General features: G+C 43.2%; 5 protein-coding genes across 5 annotated transcripts; 3 read left to right on the top strand and 2 right to left on the bottom strand.

Moving 5' to 3' along the window:
* Nucleotides 1–821: 821 nt before the first annotated feature.
* On the top strand, nt 822–1,837 carry O0I10_001313 (uncharacterized protein; the record flags this gene model as incomplete). Its single annotated transcript, XM_058481410.1, has 4 exons — nt 822–851; nt 927–999; nt 1,066–1,122; nt 1,182–1,837. 4 exons carry the CDS (start codon nt 822–824, stop codon nt 1,835–1,837), a joined length of 816 nt encoding a protein of 271 aa, XP_058348048.1.
* Nucleotides 1,838–2,555: 718 nt separating this feature from the next.
* O0I10_001314 (uncharacterized protein) lies at nt 2,556–5,147 on the top strand (the record flags this gene model as incomplete). The annotated part of the gene is made up of 9 exons (XM_058481411.1): nt 2,556–3,155; nt 3,243–3,587; nt 3,649–3,816; nt 3,874–4,048; nt 4,112–4,243; nt 4,298–4,409; nt 4,478–4,581; nt 4,639–4,986; nt 5,044–5,147. The coding sequence occupies 9 exons, from the start codon at nt 2,556–2,558 to the stop codon at nt 5,145–5,147; spliced, it is 2,088 nt and encodes a 695-aa protein (XP_058348049.1).
* A 6,448-nt stretch (nt 5,148–11,595) lies between these two features.
* On the top strand, nt 11,596–13,705 carry O0I10_001315 (uncharacterized protein; the record flags this gene model as incomplete). Its single annotated transcript, XM_058481412.1, has 4 exons — nt 11,596–12,044; nt 12,104–12,218; nt 12,287–12,610; nt 12,668–13,705. The coding sequence occupies 4 exons, from the start codon at nt 11,596–11,598 to the stop codon at nt 13,703–13,705; spliced, it is 1,926 nt and encodes a 641-aa protein (XP_058348050.1).
* A 154-nt stretch (nt 13,706–13,859) lies between these two features.
* On the bottom strand, nt 13,860–17,017 carry O0I10_001316 (uncharacterized protein; the record flags this gene model as incomplete). Its single annotated transcript, XM_058481413.1, has 13 exons — nt 13,860–14,359; nt 14,418–14,796; nt 14,858–14,952; nt 15,010–15,084; nt 15,143–15,314; nt 15,379–15,576; nt 15,638–15,705; nt 15,762–16,137; nt 16,194–16,212; nt 16,274–16,474; nt 16,537–16,711; nt 16,769–16,918; nt 16,990–17,017. The coding sequence occupies 13 exons, from the start codon at nt 17,015–17,017 to the stop codon at nt 13,860–13,862; spliced, it is 2,436 nt and encodes an 811-aa protein (XP_058348051.1).
* Nucleotides 17,018–18,305: 1,288 nt separating this feature from the next.
* Nucleotides 18,306–20,044, bottom strand: O0I10_001317 (uncharacterized protein; the record flags this gene model as incomplete). Its single annotated transcript, XM_058481414.1, has 3 exons — nt 18,306–18,658; nt 18,720–18,771; nt 18,842–20,044. 3 exons carry the CDS (start codon nt 20,042–20,044, stop codon nt 18,306–18,308), a joined length of 1,608 nt encoding a protein of 535 aa, XP_058348052.1.
* Nucleotides 20,045–20,191: the final 147 nt, after the last annotated feature.

Below are 20,191 nucleotides of genomic sequence, written 5' to 3' on the forward strand. Positions count from 1 at the left end.
AAGTTTGTCATCCTACTGTAGTATTCCCCTATATAACTCATATACTGTCAACCTATTACCTTCATGTATCATTATCATAAACATGCTTGTATTATCATCATGGTTCATTGTATTCTCCCTGAAATTATTATAGTGGATGATGGCTACCAGGAAGTGGATCCCCGCAGTGTTGATGGACCTGCCTTTTTCCATGCACGCGTGCATGTAACCCATTTCATTCTTTTGGTCTTTTCTTTGTTCCCTTTCTTAATCCTAGCACTACTTCCTCTGCTTGAAGGTATGCGCGATGCTGCTCATTCCTTTTTGTCATGGTTATCTATCATCACGGTTTCTCAAGCGCACGTTCCACTTCAACCTTTATTAGCTACGAATTGCGAGACTCACGTTTATTAAGGAAGACACGCAAGGTGCATGCTATAAACAACGAACGAAAGCTATGCATCATGGATTTGAATGATCGTCTTGGGTAGTCTTTGTTTTTAGTGGGGGTGACGAGCTATTCATGACTTTTCCCTCATGCATCTGTAAAGCGCTTCTTTGTTTCTTTGTGATGTGTAGGAATGACGTGATAATGGGGGATTCTCGTACCAATCATGCAGCATGTCGTTGCTTGGAGATTTGACGAACCCAATCCAATAATCAGGTGTTGTTGTTGCATGAACCAAATGGGTCCGCCACATTCTGCCAATGAAAACATTTCCTGCAAGGGAGGAATCAGGCAATCTTTGTCCCACCTGTCGAGACCGTCAGTTTGAATTTGTCAGCAGCGACGAGAAAAAAAAGCAATGGGCCTCACTTCTTCCAGAATAATGCCAACTCCAATGCATACCCAAGAACGAAAGCAGTTTAAAGTACGTGTATCTTTATATATAACCCACTACATTGACTCCAGCGATTACTCATAACTCGTATGCTCACCCATGTAGACCGAATTCGCCGTCGAAATGACCTGCGAAAGTTGTGTCAACGACATTAGCAACGTGCTGAAACAGTTTCCAGGTATACCCTCTCTACTCACTTCGAGTTGCTATTGGTGTTGTTGCTAAGGGGACGTTGTTGTTGTAGATATCAAGAAATACGATATCAACCTTGAAGACCAGCGTGTAGTTGTTGAAGGATCGAGTATGTCTACAATACAGGGGGCGTATCCTAAGCGTTTTATTGACTACATGTATAAATAGTGGCACCATCCCAAATCTCTCGTGCTCTCAAAGGAACCGGAAGAACGGTGATCGTGCGTGGTCAAGGTGTTGCTGATGGACAAGGTCACTCGGGTGCAGCAGTGTGCATCTTTGATACATATGGCAGCGATCCTACTCAACAAGTCCCCAAAGGCACACAAGGCTTAGCACGTTTTGTACAAATCGATGAGGAGACATGTCTTATTGACTTGACCGTGGAAGGACTTTCGCCTGGAAAGCATGGTGTTCATATTCATGAGCTCGGTGATATCTCGCGTGGATGGATGTCAACAGGCGACCACTTTAATCCTACAGACGTTGATCATGGCGATGCAGAGAATGGTCACGTGGGCGACTTGGGCAATGTGGAAGTGGATGCCAATGGATGGGGTGACCTAGTGGTCGAAAGCAATCGTGTCAAAGTATGGGATATTATCGGCCGTAGCATGGTGATTTCCGAACGTCCTGATGATCTTGGTCAAGGCAACACCAAAGAAAGCAAATGGGATGGAAATAGTGGACCAGGTATTTTATGTGGTATCATTGCTCGAAGTGCTGGTGCTTTTGAAAACATGAAGAAGGTGTGTGCATGTTCAGGCAAGACATTATGGGAAGAAGCACGTATCCAGCCCCAAGATAAGAAAGTATCACTGTAGATAGCAACCTATATTTTCCCCCCTCTTTATCCACATGCTATTATTGTTCTCCTCCATCTATTGTAGTCTTTGTGGAATACACATACCTTTGTATAATGTCGTCAGTGTTCTTTTCCTTGGGTTGATGATGACGAAAGGGGTGTTGGATGGTTGAGTACGAAAGTCGGGGTTGAGAGAACCTTCTAGCTATGCGGAAAAAACACGTTTTGGAGACCGATGCATTCGCAGTCATGGATCTGAAAACTATAAATAAGGGAGCATCCCAAGGCCTACTTTCTTTCTTCATTGCCTCTGTTCTGTAATCAGATCGGATAAATCTTTCGCCTTTTACTAAAGATTTCCGTGGCTGCGGAACACAAAGGAGGTTAATCACAATTTTTTGACCCCACTTGGGTTTATCCCAAACCTCTCTCTTTACTTGAAAATGAAAATGATAAAAAGAAACTTAACCTTGGTGGACTCATTTCACAAGGGAGATGACTTGCTCATAGAGCCGAGAGTTTATCCGTGTTGTTGTCTTTTTCTTGCTATGCCATGTGTGTCTTAGTACCCCGCATGGGATAGTCTTGGATTTAATATGATTCTCATTGGTGCTGTTACACTTACAATTATCTCGTCATACGCTGCCAAATGATGATAGTCTACATTACCCAACCTTTGTTCTCTCTTTCTTTCTCTCTTCCCTTTTCCTCTCCTTTACTTTTCATTATAGCATGTCATGGAGAGGCAGCCTTCACCATCACCCAACAAAGATAACCCTCCTTTAACTGAGCTCCAGCATCAGAACAAAGATGATCAACAACAACGCCCCAAACTTAAATCCTCGAAAACAGAGCCTTTAAACAAAAGACGTTTACCTAAATTCGAAGTACCTCGTTTTCGATCTTTGAATGATAATAGACGTCTTCTTTCTTTACGCCGACATCAAAGCACACCACAGTCACCCACCACCTTTTCCTTCAACACCGAATCTTTATTGACCAAACCACTACCAGCTGTTCCACGACCACCAAGATCATCTTCCACCACCAATCCACTCTTAGATGTTGCTCTTTCAAAGCATCAACAAACATCTTGGGTCACCTTGCAGCATTACTGCAACTGCATTCGTAGTCGCTGTGCGACCTTATTACAAGACGACAATGTAGACGACACATTGAGCTGGACTCAAGTCATGACTCTCTTGAATACGCTACAACACGCTTTGAAGCAAATATCAACATTGAAATCGCTCGCAGACCATATCAATGATATTCAATCAACTTTGGAAGGACTCAAGGATCATTGTATTGATGAACAAGGCGATAAGCTTGATATGGTATTTTAAAGGGGTTGCCTGGTGGATGTGTGTGTGTGTGTGTGTGCGTTTGAGCGTGTTGTCTTACATGGATTGCTTGCTTTCCAGATTCGTCAATTGGATGTTTTATTGGCCAATTTGATCAAGGCTTCTGATGCAACCTCCACGTGTATTGTGCCGACTCTAGCCGATGAAAGTCATATCGTGGAGACACCTCAATATCTCATCATCGACAACGATGGCAAGCATGACAATGAACAACACCATTCGATACCTGATTATGCATCACACCATCCAGAATACATTCATCCTTGCGCAACATGGTTCCGAACCTATTTTGTTGGCAAGCCGTACATCACATTGGTAGGCGACAATCCTTCGACGATCGTAGTGGTGGTACATCATGGAGAAAAAGGAACATGCAGGATCATCATTCGTTCCACGTGCAAGAAGGCAAGTGCAAGAGAGATGATTTACGATGGAAGCAAGAGGTTAATTGATATATGTATATTAGTATGCTGGTTATCATCTTCTCGAGCACAATCAACCAGTGGAATCCCCTCGTGAAGTAGTGAATATGGTGTGTCCCAGCTTGAACACGCGTGATTTCCGATTATTGTCAGCCCAGGAAACCATTCTAGCAGGGATGGAAAAGCAATTGCTGCGATTTGAGGAAATGGGTGTACGTATCAATCTTGCTATCCAAAAGATGGACCTATGCTTAATCTTGCTTAAATAGATGCCACAGCATTACAAGTTTGGTGTACTCCATGTACGCAAAGATCAGCATACAGAAGAAGAATGGTTTTCAAATTCTGGTTTGTCATCTGATTTGGAGGAATTGCTCGATTTGTTGGGCGAACGTATCACATTGGAAGGATACTCTGGGTATGCTGGAGGATTGGATACAAAAGGTTTGATTTGACTCTTTCAAAAGCATGTGTATGTTTATGTTTCTTATACATGAGTGATTATAGCCGGTGAATCGGGAATCATATCGTATGCATCAACATGGCAAAAGCACAATATCATGTTCCACGTCGGTCCCTTGATGCCTCTGCGAAAGAGTGATACTCAGCAAATCCACCGTAAGAGACATATTGGAAATGGTAATGGATGATGCCATAAAGCAGTAAGGATCCACATTAATGTCCATTTGATAGACATTGTATGCCTGGTACTTGTTGAAGAGGATGCCGTATTTGATCCAACCAAGATCCGATCACAGTTTTTGCATGTATTCATTGTCGTCCAGAAACAGGAGGATGGATGGAGGTAAAAGAAAGGAGCGATTGGGACATTCAAAAGCAACCAGCGGTACTCACGTTATGCGTTACAATTAGGATACAAGTCATTCGTGATAGCAAGGTTTCGTATTTTGGCCCTACCATTCCCAGCCCTGAGCAATTGAAATCAAACAAGCTGAAGGATTTCCTGTTGCTGAAAAGTGAGTTGTTTGTAATATGTATAGCAGGGATACGTTATATTGACCTTTGCATTCTAGTGATCAATGGCGAAAATGCAGCCTTGAAATCAGACAAATTCGCTATTCCAAACGACAAGGCACGAGATGGAATTTTGAGTGGCATGGTAACCAGCTTTTTACCGTATCAACAACCAATGCAGCATAAAAGCTCTTCTGAAATCAATGTTGCACCATCAAAATCGGAACGACCTCGTTCAGCTGGTCCTTCAACGTGGCGTCCATCACTTGACAGTATTCCCATTCCTCCCATTCCATCCCCTTCACGTTCTACCATGCTGCGTGACTTCAAGGAAGGTATTGCTGCCCGACGCAGGCGTCGTAGCAGTGGAGCTGCAGTGGCAACCCAATCTCAACAGGCAAACAAAGGTAAATCTCATCAACCATGATCGCTTGTGTCACTATCAGCTGATGCTGTTTATATAGCTTCATCACCCAATGCTACCTCTGTCAATGGACACACCTCTTCGTTTGTACGTCGAATGGGACGCAACAAGAAATCCGATACCACAACCGTTACAGCTGTATGATTATTATATTGACATCCTATTACTTAATCTCCCTCTTGAATATTCTACAATACCATGACTAGTAAAAGAAACCTTTTGGCATCGAACAAATTGAAGCGTGTATTGATTAAGCTATATCGGAAATGAGGTACAGATAGGTTGTGTAAGATCCACACTGATACGTATCGTCACGCATACACACTGCTCTCATCCATCCGCCCAAACACCCCGTCAAGCTATTTCATTCACACTGTCATCATCATGGTAGATACTACAAGTAAAGAAAGCAGTAAATCAAATCATCATCACGTATAGCGAAAGATGGTATTGGCATTCCTCATCATAAGATCCAACGACAGTCATGTTCTTACTATGTACCAGGTTTGAAGCAGCACCTTTTTTCATTATTCAAGCTAGTCCCAAGCATCGTCTTTTCTGCTACGTTCGGCGTCCTTCACAAATAAAAGCCCCCTTTTTGCATGGATACACCCATCACACTTCTGCCAAGAAGAACATTACTGTATGAATGCCTTAAGATTGCACAATCGAACATTGTATGGTTACAATCGAGAAATGGTCAGTGCATTCAAAAGCATCTTGTAATGCCAAAGGTCCCTTAGGCATGACGTCGATCGTCATTCTCTTGCTGCTAACTAAAATAAGATCATCTTGGGGTGACCTTCTTGCGAGACAAGAAAACCAAGTTTACGTTTCATGCTTCATACATTTTCAAACAAGGTACTTTCGGATGCAGTGATCGCTTTTAGCCCATTAACCATACCATTGTCAACTTGAAAAAGTACCATACGTGCCATCATAGACGGACCTTACTATAGGCGTCTAGGGGTAAGTATCAATCATGCACTCTCCACCAATAGGATCGACCACTTCAACTCGCCCGCTCTCGGCTAGTTACACAACTAGTCCTTCTGCACCTTTGGCTCTCCAGAGTCCAGCTACTTGACAATGAACAAAGATCACCTCTCATATAGCGTCACACTTACGGCATAGGAGGTAAAACATACACGTGCCTGTATCTCCAAACTTTACAATGAAACGTGGGGTTTTGAATAGAGCAATGTGCTCGGCTTGGCCAACAGCACCTTGTGTGAAAGTTTCGCGTTCAATGTTGCAAACAGCCCAAAAAATATTTTTTTGGTGGTGGTCGTCGTCGAAGAGGTCGACCCCCAGATCCAGTTTGGCTGGTGGCGACATTGCGAAATCTGGGATTGGCAAGCTTGATCGTGAAACTTTCACCCAAGGTGCTGTTGGCCAAGCCGAACACATTGCTCTATTCAAAACGCCCACGTTTCATTGTAAAGTTTGGAGATACAGGCACCTTTATGTTTGTAAGCGTGATGCTATATGAGAAGTGGTCTTTGTTCATTGTCAAGTAGCTGGACCCTGGCAGAGCAAAAGATGCAGAGGGACCTCTTTGGGTAACTCAGCTAAAAAGTCAGGACTTCAGGGACAATGCATGACAGGTACGCGACCCTCACTTTTATGTCATACATTGGCAGCCAATAGCCACTTTTGTGCATTCCCAACTTTTGTGCATTCTATTGTAGGTGGACGATGCTCCTGCTCTAGACATTCATTTCCATGATTAAAGTAGGTTGATCCGAGCTGATTTGGTTGAGTTACGCTCACACAAGATTACATCGGTTGAGCTACATCGAGCGTGCTCTATGTCCAGAGTGATGTAATCTCTCTTTGACCGCAGCTCAGTCAAATCAGCTCGGATCAACCTACTTTAATCATGGAAATGAATGTCTAGAGCAGGGGCATCGTTCCCATGCAGTGGATCTCGCAACAATGATGGATGGATAAAAGTGGCCGTTAGCTGGCAATACATGCCTGTTCCTAGATGATCCATAAAGTAATTATACATTGACCCTTCCATTCATGCAAACGTAGCTGTGTTACACAACACGACCCTCTGCATCTTTTGCTCTGCCAGGGTCCAGCTACTTGACAATGAACAAAGACCACTCTTCTTATAGCATCACACTTACAAACATAAAGGTGCCTGTATCTCCAAACTTTACAATGAAATGTGGGGTTTTTATTACAGCAATGTGCTCGGCTTGGCCAACAGCACCTTGTGTGAAAGTTTCACGTTCAATGTCGCAACTAGCCCAAAAATATTTTTTTGGTCGTTGTCGTCGAAGAGGTCGACCCCCAGATCCAGTTTGGCTGGCGGCGACATTGCGAAATCTGGGATTGGCAAGCTTGATCGTGAAACTTTCACACAAGGTGCAGTTGGCCAAGCCGAACACATTGTTCTATTCAAAACCCCACGTTTCATTGTAAAGTTTGGAGATACAGGTACCTTTATGTTTGTAAGCGTGATGCTATATGAAGAGTGGTCTTTGTTTAACGTAAAGGAGCTAGACGCTGGAGAGCCAAAGATGCAGAAGGACCTCTTTGTGTAACTCAGCTAAAAAGTCAGGACTTCAGAGACAATGCATGACAGGTACGCAACCCTCACTTTTATGCCATACATTGGCAGCTAATAGCCACTTTTATCCAATCAGCATTGTTGCGTAATCCACATGATGGGAATGATGCTCCTGCTCCAGACATTCATTTCCATGATTCAAGTAGCTTGATCCGAGCTGATTTGGTTGAGTTACGGTCGAACAAGGATTAACCAGCTGAGACATTCGAATGTATGCTGATGTATGGATCGATGTATCTCTCTTTGACCGTAGCTCAGCCAAATCAGCTCGGATCAAGATAATTGAATCAAGGAAATGAATGTCTGGAGGAGGAGCATCGTTCCATTATGATGGAATGCACAAAAGTTCGGAATGCACAAAAGTGGCTATTAGCTTTCAATGTATGGGCTATTGTCAATAGTATGCAATATCATCCTTCCATCCTTCCAGTCATGCAAAGTAGCTGAGTTACACAAAGAGGTTCCTCTGCATCTTTTGCTCTGCCAGGGTCCACCTACTTGACAATGAACAAAGACCACTCTTCATATAGCATCATACATACAGCATATGCAAAATATAAAGACTCTCATAACTCAGAATCTTACAATGAAATGTGGGGTTTTTAATAGAGCAATGGGCTCGGCTTGGCCAACAGCACCTTGTGTGAAAGTTTCGCGTTCAATGTCGCAAACAGCCCAAAAAATATTTTTTGGTGGTCGTCGTCGAAGAGGTTGACCCCTGGATCCAGTTTGGCTGGTGGCGACATTGCGAAATCTGGGATTGGCCACGATGGACTTCATAGTTTGACACAAGATCGCTTTCACCCCGCCGAGCAACATGGTTCTATAAAGACCCCACACTTCATTGTAAACTTTTTGAGTTATGACTATCTTTGGGTTTTCACTATTCTGCATGCATGATGCTATATGTAAAGTGGTCTTTGTTCATTGTGAAGTAGGTTGACCCTGACACAGCAAAAGATGCAGAAGGGCTTGATTGTGTCACAAAGTCAAGGGGCAGGAGTTGAAGGGTCGATCCTCGATCCTATTGGTGGAGAGATGCATGAAGCAACTCCATCCACTATAGTAAAACGTCCACCTATGATAGCCCGATGGGATGGTTCGTTCTTGGATAAGGCTGCATAAGCTAGCGTTAGCTGAAACTTGTCATAAGTAAGCATGGTATGTCCATGTACTCGTGCCACATTCTATCATAGCTCACTCTTTCCTGGACATAATGAAATAAGCTTACAACAATGAATCAAGCTTATATAACAAGCACTACATATGATGGACACCCTCACTCTTAATCTACTGTCTTTGCAATATAAGCGGTTTAGAATTGTCACTGCCTTACATCTATCATCATGTGAATTAGGAGCCTTAAACGAATGTGTTATGTCACAAAAGAACCAAAGCATCACGATTTTTATGATGCAAATGATCCAGTCTCGCTTTCCCACCTTCACAAATCCATTCCTCCATTCAATCCAGAAAACCAACCAAATGATCCACATCCCTTACGTATGAGCTGATAGCACGATACCCTCCTAAATAACATGTTGAATCCAATCTTCATTCAATGAAAAACTCGAAGAATAGCAGATAGTAGTGTGGATGTCTATCAAGTAAATAAGATAGGGGGGTGATCACATAGAGACTACAGGGATAATTGTGTCATTGTATTCTTGGTTGGTGCCGTTATGATCATCCTCCATCCATGACAGTAAAACAGCTGCTGCATGCATTGACTTGAGTATCCAATGTCGTCCATGGCTGTAAAACGCCCTTCGCCAAGTCAAAGCCATTATGACAATTCCATCCATCCATCATCATCTCCAACCATATCCACGTGATCATTCTTGCGGACGACGCGCCAAGTAGCCAAAGCAACAGTCCAGGGGTTTTCATCACCGTCCTTCATTGCATCCATCCATCCATGCGTTTCAAATCCAACATGTTGGTTGAAAAGCGCCACGTGATCACTGTTGTTCCCATTCGATTGTGGTCAATCAATTGCTTGGTCCTTTTCCATGGAAGGTCAACCAGCTGAAGATTGCTTGTATTGCGGTGAGTGGAATAGCTGATATGGTATCCCATCCATTGGAATCCGTATGCATGAAAACAAGTTGCTGCAAGTAGCATGAGACAATGGAGTAAAGACCTTGCTAATAGCAACGCTGCTACGTTTGGTCGCGGCAGGGAAGTGTGCAAGAGCGTGTGTTGTAGTAGAGTGACAAGGTTGTGAACGTTGTTGGAAACGATGGAGTAAAGAGCCTGCTAATGCAACTGCTGGAATGAACGCTGTTACGTTTGACCGTCGTCGACGATTGTACAAGAGAACGTGAAGTGTCAAGAAACGCAGGTGTTGTAGTGCTGTGTACACGCCATGCACTTGCCATTCAGTCAACGACAATCGGATCAAGGCAATTGTGGGATTGACATGATGAGTTGAAGCAGGGCAATGGTTCGCAGGTCGTAGTTGTATACTTGAATGGGCCAATGGTTGAGAATGGTGAGGAGACAAGAAGTTGCGGGAGAGGAAGAGTTAGGAAATTAAATAGGTCGGGCACCTCTTGTATAAATGCATGAACACTGTACATCACACCTTGATAGTGAGATTGCCCCTCTGGAACCTGAAACTTTCACATAAGATGCTCTTGGACACGCTGATCAACTTTGTATTAATAAAGAACCAACACTTCATTGGAAAAATTGAATGGGAGGATGTAAGGGTGAGAGAGATTATGATCGGATTTAGGCTATATGTGTCATGAAATGATACATTTGCTGTTACGGCATTAATCGGTCAAATCGTCTCGGATGAAGATAATTGAAGAATGGGGACAACGGGCTGAAGCAGGAGAATTGTCACATGTGGTGGTTGGGGAACAATTGCAAATGAGATGAAAAGGCTATGTACTAGCTGGCAAGTAAAGAAGGAGCTAGAATTCAAATGGAGGTATTAATAATAGCATGTGCTCCAGCTACTACATCGCTTTCGAAGATGTTGGAAACCAAAAAAAAAGTGGATCTTGTATTTGACCAGGGATACATACAATATGCAAAGGTAATCACAAACGTAACACATGGATTGCATGATTGAAAGATATCCAGGATCACAGGCATCTTGTTACCAACGCACTGTTTTGTTTTCTGGATCATGCGTTTTATCCGTGTTGGTGTAACCTAAGCCTATGTGCGCGCATTAAGAAGATTTATCAGATCGTGACTTTTATCTTTTCAGTTACCAGGTATTGGAGTTATCAGCTGGGATGGTGTCGGTGTTTTGTACCATGCCAGCACATGCAGATCGAGATGGATCGCATATTCCATTGTAGCCTCGGAAGGCTTTGCTATAGCTTATCCATCGACCTAATATGACAGCGCGGAGAACTCGGGGATATGATCATTATAAAAATGTTGCTCAAATCTCAATATTTATACATTGTCAGCTTCCCATGATTCGGATGGATGGATTACACAAAGATCGGCTGCAAAGGAGTGACTTTGTTGTGCGTGCGCGCGAGCGTGTCTAAGTTGATCCTCTTAACATACCAATGATGAACCACACTTTCGGCCATCGGGAGAATCGGTTGTCCTAAATTGGCATGGTAGATCCAGACAATGACCTTAACTTGCAAAACAATGTTCCTTCGGCATCATTGTTACATTTCAATCCATGTCCTTTATCATCCCATACCATTATCAACAAGAGATCCTTCAATGACTTACCTAGAAGACATCAGCCAACGAGTATACGATCTCAAGTAGCACCAGCTTTGATCGGTAATTCCATCATCTGATAAGCACACCTTGCACAGAGCATCAAGAAACGACTCTTGTATCACGACGCATTCAGAGTTTCCTCGTTTATGTATATAATGTGTGGCTTCTTTTGTTATTGTATTTTTTGATTGCTGTCCTTGATACGTTTACAAAAAAACTTGGGTATGCTCTACAAGCCATTTGCATTGCTTTTCCTTTTGCTTACCATAATAAAAACAAAAATCACGATCTTGTAGTACCATGGCTAAGGACCACGAAACAACGGCTGTTAGCGTGAACACCGAAAGCAAGGATACCTTTGAATATGGGGAGCATACAGCTGCAGCAGTGGTAACAAACCATTCATCATCCTCAGCTTATGGGCAACAAGGAACAACCGGTGATTCTGCGTCAACGTCTACAGCTGATATTCATGATAAAGAGCTTTCGGCAGGTGTTGCTCGTATTGAAGCAATGCAAAAAGTCTGGGGCAAATGGGGCTATATCATTTTGCTTGCCAGTCTTGGTATTTCGCAATACATCTATTCCTTGGACGGCACCACCACTTATATGTACTTGGCCCAGGCAACATCAGGCGTTGGTGAACATTCTTTGCTTGGCACTGTTTCTACAGCCGGTGGTATCATTCTTGCCGTTGGATTGCCTTTTATTGCAAAAATTGCTGATTACTTTGGTCGTGGTGAAGCTCTGTAAGCATGGTTACATGTTGAATACGATTGATCAGCAAGCTCATCATACTATACTACAGTGCTTTTTCCACTATTCTCTTTACAATCTCATACATCTTATACGCTTCAGCCAACGACATTGGACAAATTGCCGGTGCACAGATTCTTTATAGCGTGGGAGCTACCGGTCTTTCGGTATGTATTATATAAATGCATCCATTTTGCCGTTGCTATGTACTGATTGCTTTATCAACAATATGTAGATGATGACAAGTATTATCTTGGCCGACGTTGTTTCGCTACGATTTCGTACCTTGTTAAAAGGCATCTACTCTTTGCCCTATGTCATTAATGTCTTTGTGGCCGCTGAAGTGTACAACTACATTATCAATGGTCCTGGATGGCGTTGGGGCTATGGTATGTTTGCCATCTTGATGCCGGCTTGCTTGCTTCCTGTTGTTCTTACCGTGCTTTGGGGACAATGGCGAGCGAGAAAATTGAACGTGCTGCAAGAAGATTATAACCCAGAAAAGAGCTTCTTCAAGCATCCTATTAAGGCACTCATCCTTTGCCACTATGAAGTTGACGTGAGTTGTATATACCAAAAGCCCGTCTGAAGCGATCGATTTTAACACCTTTATTAGTTGCCAGGTCTTATTCTCATTGGTGCTTCTCTTGCTCTCTTGTTGCTACCCCTTGGTCTCGCACCTACTTCTAGCAATGGATGGAATACACCTTCCATGATCGTCATGCTCGTACTCGGCTGTGTGCTTTTACCGGTATTCGTCGCTTGGGAGCTTGTCTATGCTGAGAAATTTGGTTATCAGCCCATTGCGCCATGGCGTTTCTTTAAAAACTACAACATTTCCGCCGCATGCTTTATTGGTATTGCCGATTTCGTCTCTTTTTACCTTCAGTATACGTACCAGTATTCGTTTGTTTATGTCGTCAAAACCGAATGGTCCGAGCGTGATATGACCTATTTCACAAATACCCAAACCTTCGGTCTTTGTATCTTTGGTACCGTATGTGGCGTCATTTTGGTATACTATCGTCGTCCCAAGTGGCTTCTTGTTGGTGGTCTTTGCCTACGCTTGCTTGGTGTTGGGTTGATGATTCATTCTCGTGGTGCCCTTGGCTCTGATGTGGAACTCGTTTGGTGTCAACTTTTACAAGGCATTGGTGGTGGTTTTGCCGCCGTATTGATTGTGTTGGTAGCACAAGCATTGGTGCCACACACTGATGTTGCCATTGTCACTGCTCTTGTTAGTCTTATTACAGAGCTTGGTAATTCCATTGGATCTGCTATTGCTACTGCTGTTTGGACGAGTCAAATGCCTGCTCAATTAGCTGCCAATGTCCCCACCACCAACCAAACACTTCTCAACGAATTGTACAGCTCTATTCTTGTGATTGCCGAATACCCAAGCGATGATCCTATTCGCCAAGGTGTCATTACTGCTTACTCTCACGTGATGCGTAACCTTTGTATTGGTGCCACTGTTACTGCTGTTCCACCTATTTTGGCAGCTATCTTTTTCATTGACGATATCACTGTCGGCGACAAGCAAAATGTGCTCGACAACCGCGACTTAACAGGTGAAAGAGATATAGAACAACAAAAACCAAAAGACACGAACAAGGCTGGCCTTGACTCTGAATCAACAACTGCAACCCACTAAAAAAGCATCTTACAACTACTAGTACCAAACACCCCACCCTCATGTAGTATTTCTTAGATATCTAACCCCTTCATAAATAATCGATCCAATAATCCATTACTGTGTCCATGCATGCATTATGTAAAAAGAGTACAATGGTATATTGATTTTGAGTTTAATTGTGTTCTTGATTATCGGGTGATGATGTTGATGATGATGATGGACCCATATACTGATTCGTTAGAAAATCGAATTGCGGAACCGATCGTAGCCCTTCGTAAATATGCAATGGAACCAAAAGCTTATCCTTGGATTGATTCTCTTGCTGTTGTTGTCGATTGTAAATGTCGATACCAGCATCGAGCATTCGTTTCAGGAATACACGCACCAGCTGTGAGATCAAATTGCCCGTATACACACGCTGTTCCATGGCAGTAGCAAGATCAAAATCTCTATGGGGTCCTCGCAAATTCCCTTCACGATCGGTCACCATATCATTCGCTATGACACCTCTAAGCCTTAGTTGGCCAATGACAGACCACACCCAATCGAGTTGTTGTTCATCCGTAGCCTCGTCAGCAACCATGTCGCTTATCGTTTTGATGATAGAAGCTCCAGCTGTGTTTGCAGTCGTTGTAGAGGGTGTAACATCAATATCCACATCCATATCTTCATCTAAAAGTAATTGGATTAGCAACATGTCAACGTTGTATGCATCACTTTAAAGATTTACCAGCTTCCGACACACGATCCCAGCCTTGAGGAAGTTGATCCATTAGCGTATCGACACTTGAAAGCGTGCTCAATCCACGTTTCTTAACAGTTGCCCACCCCTTGGGACGCCATCGACAATTGCTGTCATCGGTACCATGTCGATCACGTAAACATCCACAAAATTTACAATAGCCAAAGCCTGTTTCAGTCTGTGTTGTTGCTGCTCTTTCTTCTTCCTTTGCATCGATATCGGATCGCTGAGGTGTGTATCGATGTTCACGACACCATAGTACCACTTGTTTGGTCGTTAACGATGATGCTGCGGATCGTAAGATGTCATCCATAGTATCAAATGCTTGTTGCTGTACTTGTATCCGCATCAAATGGGCTCGATGCCACTGAAAAACAATACCCGTGAGTGTCAATGTTATACCCCATCTCCTCTTTTGGGCTACTTACTTCCAATGCTTTCCTTCGACCCACACTCCAAGAGAAGTATGCATGGGTGCTTGTAGCACAAGTATATGGCAAAGGTGCTGTGGTCGTTTGTGATGCTATAATACCAAAGTCAATGTCATGAATAGTAAAAGAAGATAGGCTAGGTATCTTACCAGGTCGAATGATGGGCAATCGCCGTACAGTATCTTTGAGCAATCCATGTAAGAGCGTCATCTTTTGCTTGTGTACTAAATAAAGCGTGTGGTTAGCTTTGGGATCACTTGAGAATTCCTTTTGCTCTCTCACCATTCACTATCGGTGCAGGAGTCATGCTTGTTTCTGATGAAGGCGTATGGGTGGGCGTGGGTTGATTTCGTGGTACATTGGATTTATCCTCAAAATCCGTGTTACGATCCAGCTCAATCTCGACGACACGTTCACCTCCAAGCATTTGCTTTCCCGAATGTGAATGATCCAACTAGCAAAAAAAAACCCTTTCCTTTAGTCATCATGAACCGTATACGAACCCCAAATCAACAAACCTTAACATGATGAATGATATCCACGCTCTTGTTCCTTCGTTTATCCACAAAGAAAAGCTGTACTCGAATTGGAAATTCTCCCCAACCCAAACGTGTAAGACGAAACGGTGGTTCAGTGACATCGACAACGTCAAGAGGTTTGTAGCTTGGATGAAGGAAAAACCGGACACCAGTGACGAACTTTGACACTTCTTGCATCTATAAATAATAAATAAGGTGTTGACCGTCACATGATCATGTCATTGTATTCTTTTATTACCTGCGGAGGTTCCACCACATAGACCATCCATTTGTGGGTGTAATTTTTCAATGTAGGATCCCGTTTTTCTATTGATAGCAGATCGTTAGACTACATTCATTAGCATCCACTTGATCATCCTTACCTGGAGGGATAAATTTGCTCACGTTGCCGACGATAATTTGGCGTTTGATATAAAAGCGTGATCCTATGTCATCGATCGCTGTAGTAGGTACGACTGCTGCTGCAAATGATTCCATAGGCTGCTCAGGTGGCTTTTGATCTTGTTCAGATGGCTGCTCGTTCTCTGATGAAGATGTAGTGGTTGTTGTGGTTGTGGTAGCTGTTGTTTCTAGCGGTTGTTGTGGTTGTTGTGGTGGAGGTGTAGATTCTGCAGTCTCAGGTATTGATTTGGATGATTGCATTGGTCGCTTTCCCTCTCGTTCAATGTGTTGTTGTTGTTCCTGTGCTACTCGTTCTGATTCCAAATCCACATCCTCTTCGAATACTTTGATGGTCGGCTATAAGAAAAGAGTTTAGTAATCCACTAAACGATCATCCATATAAGCTATTTTACCCTCTCTTTACGTTTCATTCTATAAATGGAGGTGTTGTTATTAGTATAATGAAATTCCCTCATTGTCAATAATCACTTACGGCACTGCAGGTACGGGTCGAGTGAATGGCCTTAAGCGTACTGGGTGATCGGGCGGTACTTCAGATTCATCCACAGGGGTACCACAACGTTGCATGATTTGTTCATAAGGACCAAATTCAAGACCATGAGCGAGTCGACAATGATTCAAGAATCCAATTTGGTTTCCAAAGTCGTCTCGTTTGCATTCAGGACATGAAAGCCTATCGAAGGATAATGGGTTAATTGTGTGTGTATGATACATTTGATTTCATTGTTGACATACCTAACAAAGACACCATCACTACGTCGACCAAATAATGCACCTTGATGACGTTGTCGCTCTGCTTTCCTTTCTGCCGGTGTGGGTAGATACGCTTGAAACATAGCATTGGCAACCATGGCAGCTGATCGTCGGGTATAGGGAGATGATGTATCCATAGTTGAACCTGCAGCATTCTCTGTTTTGGATATGAATATTCATGCACTCTTTTCCAACCCCACATTGACCCTTGTACCATTGTTGATCGCCTGCTCAAGATCGCGTAATGTGTCTTCGGCTTTTTCAATTTCACGGCGGATAGCTGCTGTCTCGCGATGCTTCAGGTAGATCTCCAAGTTGAACTGCCGATCGATAATATCAGTGATCTTTTTCCTTGTCGCATCGTCTACTCCAAGAGCATTGCGTGTATGAATAAAGGGTGTATGGCATGGACTGATTGAAGAGTACGAGACATACCTTTGGGGAGGTCGTCGATCGAGCGCATAGTCGCGGAACAAGAAAGAGCACTTTGAAAAAAAGGAAGACAGCCCAAGCGGATCTTTTTTCTACCTTGCCTCGAGACCGAACGTCAATGCCGCAACGCACGTGCTTTTAGATTTTGGCCTGTGGTAGAAGCCTACGTTGATCGTAACCATTATTCTCTACTGCCTATATCTAAAGACGTCATTGTATAAATAAACTTTTGGTTACGTATTACTTCCCATGACGAGGATCCTTATTCCCATCAATCAATGATACGCCCTAGAAGCTTATGTATTATAGGATTGATGAGCCAAACAAGAATGGGTCAACTATAACAACACTATGATGATCATCTCAAGCTCGAAATTTTGCTGTTACGTAACAATGCTTCCCATTATGGGCATATTATTCAAGCAATGGTAAAAGCTCGGATCGTCAAGAGTCGTTTTTGGGCTTTTGATCGACATGTAGCTTCTGTAACTCAATGTTAAGGTTACCATCATTATCATCATCACATGACATATCTATTATAGCCATAAAGCCATGATCGCCTATAGAGTGACATCATTGCACTCGCCGTCCAAAGTAAGCAGAAATTAAAGATACATACCCGATACATAAGCATGAATGCGAGATACCCATGTATGCAATGGCATCTCCAAGTGTATCCACCCTTGAGACGGCTATGATCCTAAGCCGTAGAAATACCCACCTATAATTGCTCTTGGATAGCAATCAAGGTTCATGGATACATCCAATGGAATCATTCATAGTAGCATAATAATGCAGTAATAAAACAATGAGGAATCTTCACACCCTAAAGCATCCGCGTATGCACTTTGTACATTATCCAGAGCTCTTTTTGGTATGCTTGCCATTGTTGGATGCTATCCCCTGTTCTCATAAACGGTTTTTTGCTCCTGTTTTTGGAAACACATGGATGGATGGATGGAGTCGTGTTAAATCTAGATGCACGGTATGTACGTTGCACATTGTCGGCACTGTCAATTGTGTTCAGTAGCACATGTTTTTGTGCGACGCACGCGACCGTATATGTCAACTTTTGTGATGCTAGTAAACGTGGGCTGATTCCACTACGACCCGAGTTGAATTTGCTTTTGCAAATAGCGAAAGCTCAAGTTTGCCTTAGATACAAGCGAGAGCGTACATATATATTATACAAGCAAATACAAGGAACGTTGCAATAAATGGTGTACATGTGGTGAGATTACAAGAAAAGGACAATGAGCGAAGAAATGAAATGATGATGAAGGAGGGTGATGGGATGTCGTTACAAAAAAAAGCGGTGGTTAGGAAAGAGTGGGTGTGGAAGAAGAAGCATGAGGACGTGGTGGTTTTTGAGCGACAATGCAATGCCAATTCAAGTACGTTCTTGCTTTTCGCCATTCTGCAGGCAAGTCTGCAATGTAGCTGTTGTATCGTTCATGGGTGGTATTCATCACTGGGGCCAGCCAGGGTGCTAATGATTTGAGCGTAAACATGTAATGGCTTGAAACAGCCTTTTCAAAAGGCGAATCATCCCATCCAAGTGGCAGTGACTGGAAATGGCTTTCGACCCGTCGAAATCCATTAGCAGCCAAGATGGTAGGTAGTCGTCGGGCAACAAATGGATCCTGATGCCTTAGGGATATTCCATAAATCACTACATAGTAGGGTGGATTCATGGTTAGTACCATCATCATCTTAAGTGGTGGATTGCTTACGTTTGTTGTTCATGTCATTCTCAAGTTGGCGACTGCTTTGTGTTTCCATATCCTAAAAGACATTTTGATGGTGAGCAATGGTGATGGGATGGCAATCAGCATAATAATAATAGTACACTTACAGGTTCACGCAACTCGATCCAACCACCAGGTTTGAGCACACGCAAGTATTCCTTTACAAGGGGCTTCCACATGTGAGCCGCCATATCCCAATTGAGATCACGTTGAAAAATATAGTCGACGCTATTGTCTGGAAGAGGAAGCTTGGGCTGAAAACCAGGCATGAAATCGATGGCATGAAAATGGCAGTTCCTAGGCTTGATGTCACGAGGATAATGCTTGGCCAAATCGATACCAATAAAAGTGGATCGAGGAAATTCAGTAGCCATCTCCATGGTCCAAGTGCCAGGACCACATCCCATATCAAGTACGATGGCACTCTTAGTCTCAAGGTATTGTCGAATGGGTGCCGAAAAATCGCCATCGAAAGCTGTGCGCCAAATGTAATGCTGTGCCACCATACGATCTTGTTCAAGGATGTTTTGTGAAAGCACATGAGGCCATTCTGACATGTCGTACTTGTCAGGTCCTGTAAGTTGGTGAAGTCGCATGTCAGGTCCTTTGGAGGATGCAAGCGAACTCAATATCCGATTTACATCCGAAGACGTTGAACTTGATCGTCGACGTACAAGTAATGGTGGTGCAGTGGCTGGTTTAGATTGAATCGTGGGTTGTTGTTGTTGTCGCTGTGTTGGAGGTTGTAGATTGGGTTGCTGGAAAAGTGATGATCTTCGAATAGGTATACGGGTTTTTTTACCAGCAGGGCCTTGCAAAGAGAGACGTTGATCGATCCATCGAATGATTGATTCTGTATCAGGTCGTCGCATGGTTTTCGCACTTGAGATGGTGGGGTAATTGTTGGTGCTTGGTAATGCTGCTGGTGAACGGCATGATGATTCAGGAGATGATGATGGTGAAGGTAAAGCAGGAAGATTGCGGGCTCTGTTATTGCTGCTACTACGAGTGCTGCAAGTTGTATTGGTTGTGCGAGTGCTAGCGTTGCGGTTGAGTGATGATTTTTGATGACGGGATTGGGTATTGCGTTTGTTGTTGCAGTACATTGGTGATGATGTAGGTAATGATTTCAAGAGCCAAGATGGGGTTTGTTCAGCTGAGATGACCATGTGGGAATTATACCAAGGATCAGGTATATCCATAGGGAGCATGTCATCGATTGGTTTCTTTTTGATAAGGCTCTTCAAGAAGCGCTCAGAATAGCCGCAATATGGAAGGCTCACAACCGGCTGATCAGAATACATGGGCATGGTAATGGAGAAAAGGAGACAATAGGAATCATGTATCAATTGTGAGATGACCTTTTATACCTTTCATCTATTGTGTGTGTCCCAACTCCGGTGCCAAGTCTGCTATGCACAACGACGAGGCTGTTGGATTGTACGACCGTAACACAA

The sequence above is a fragment of the Lichtheimia ornata genome, assembly GCF_029851405.1.
Source record: "Lichtheimia ornata isolate CBS 291.66 chromosome Unknown scaffold00003, whole genome shotgun sequence".
Classification (NCBI taxonomy): domain Eukaryota; kingdom Fungi; phylum Mucoromycota; class Mucoromycetes; order Mucorales; family Lichtheimiaceae; genus Lichtheimia; species Lichtheimia ornata.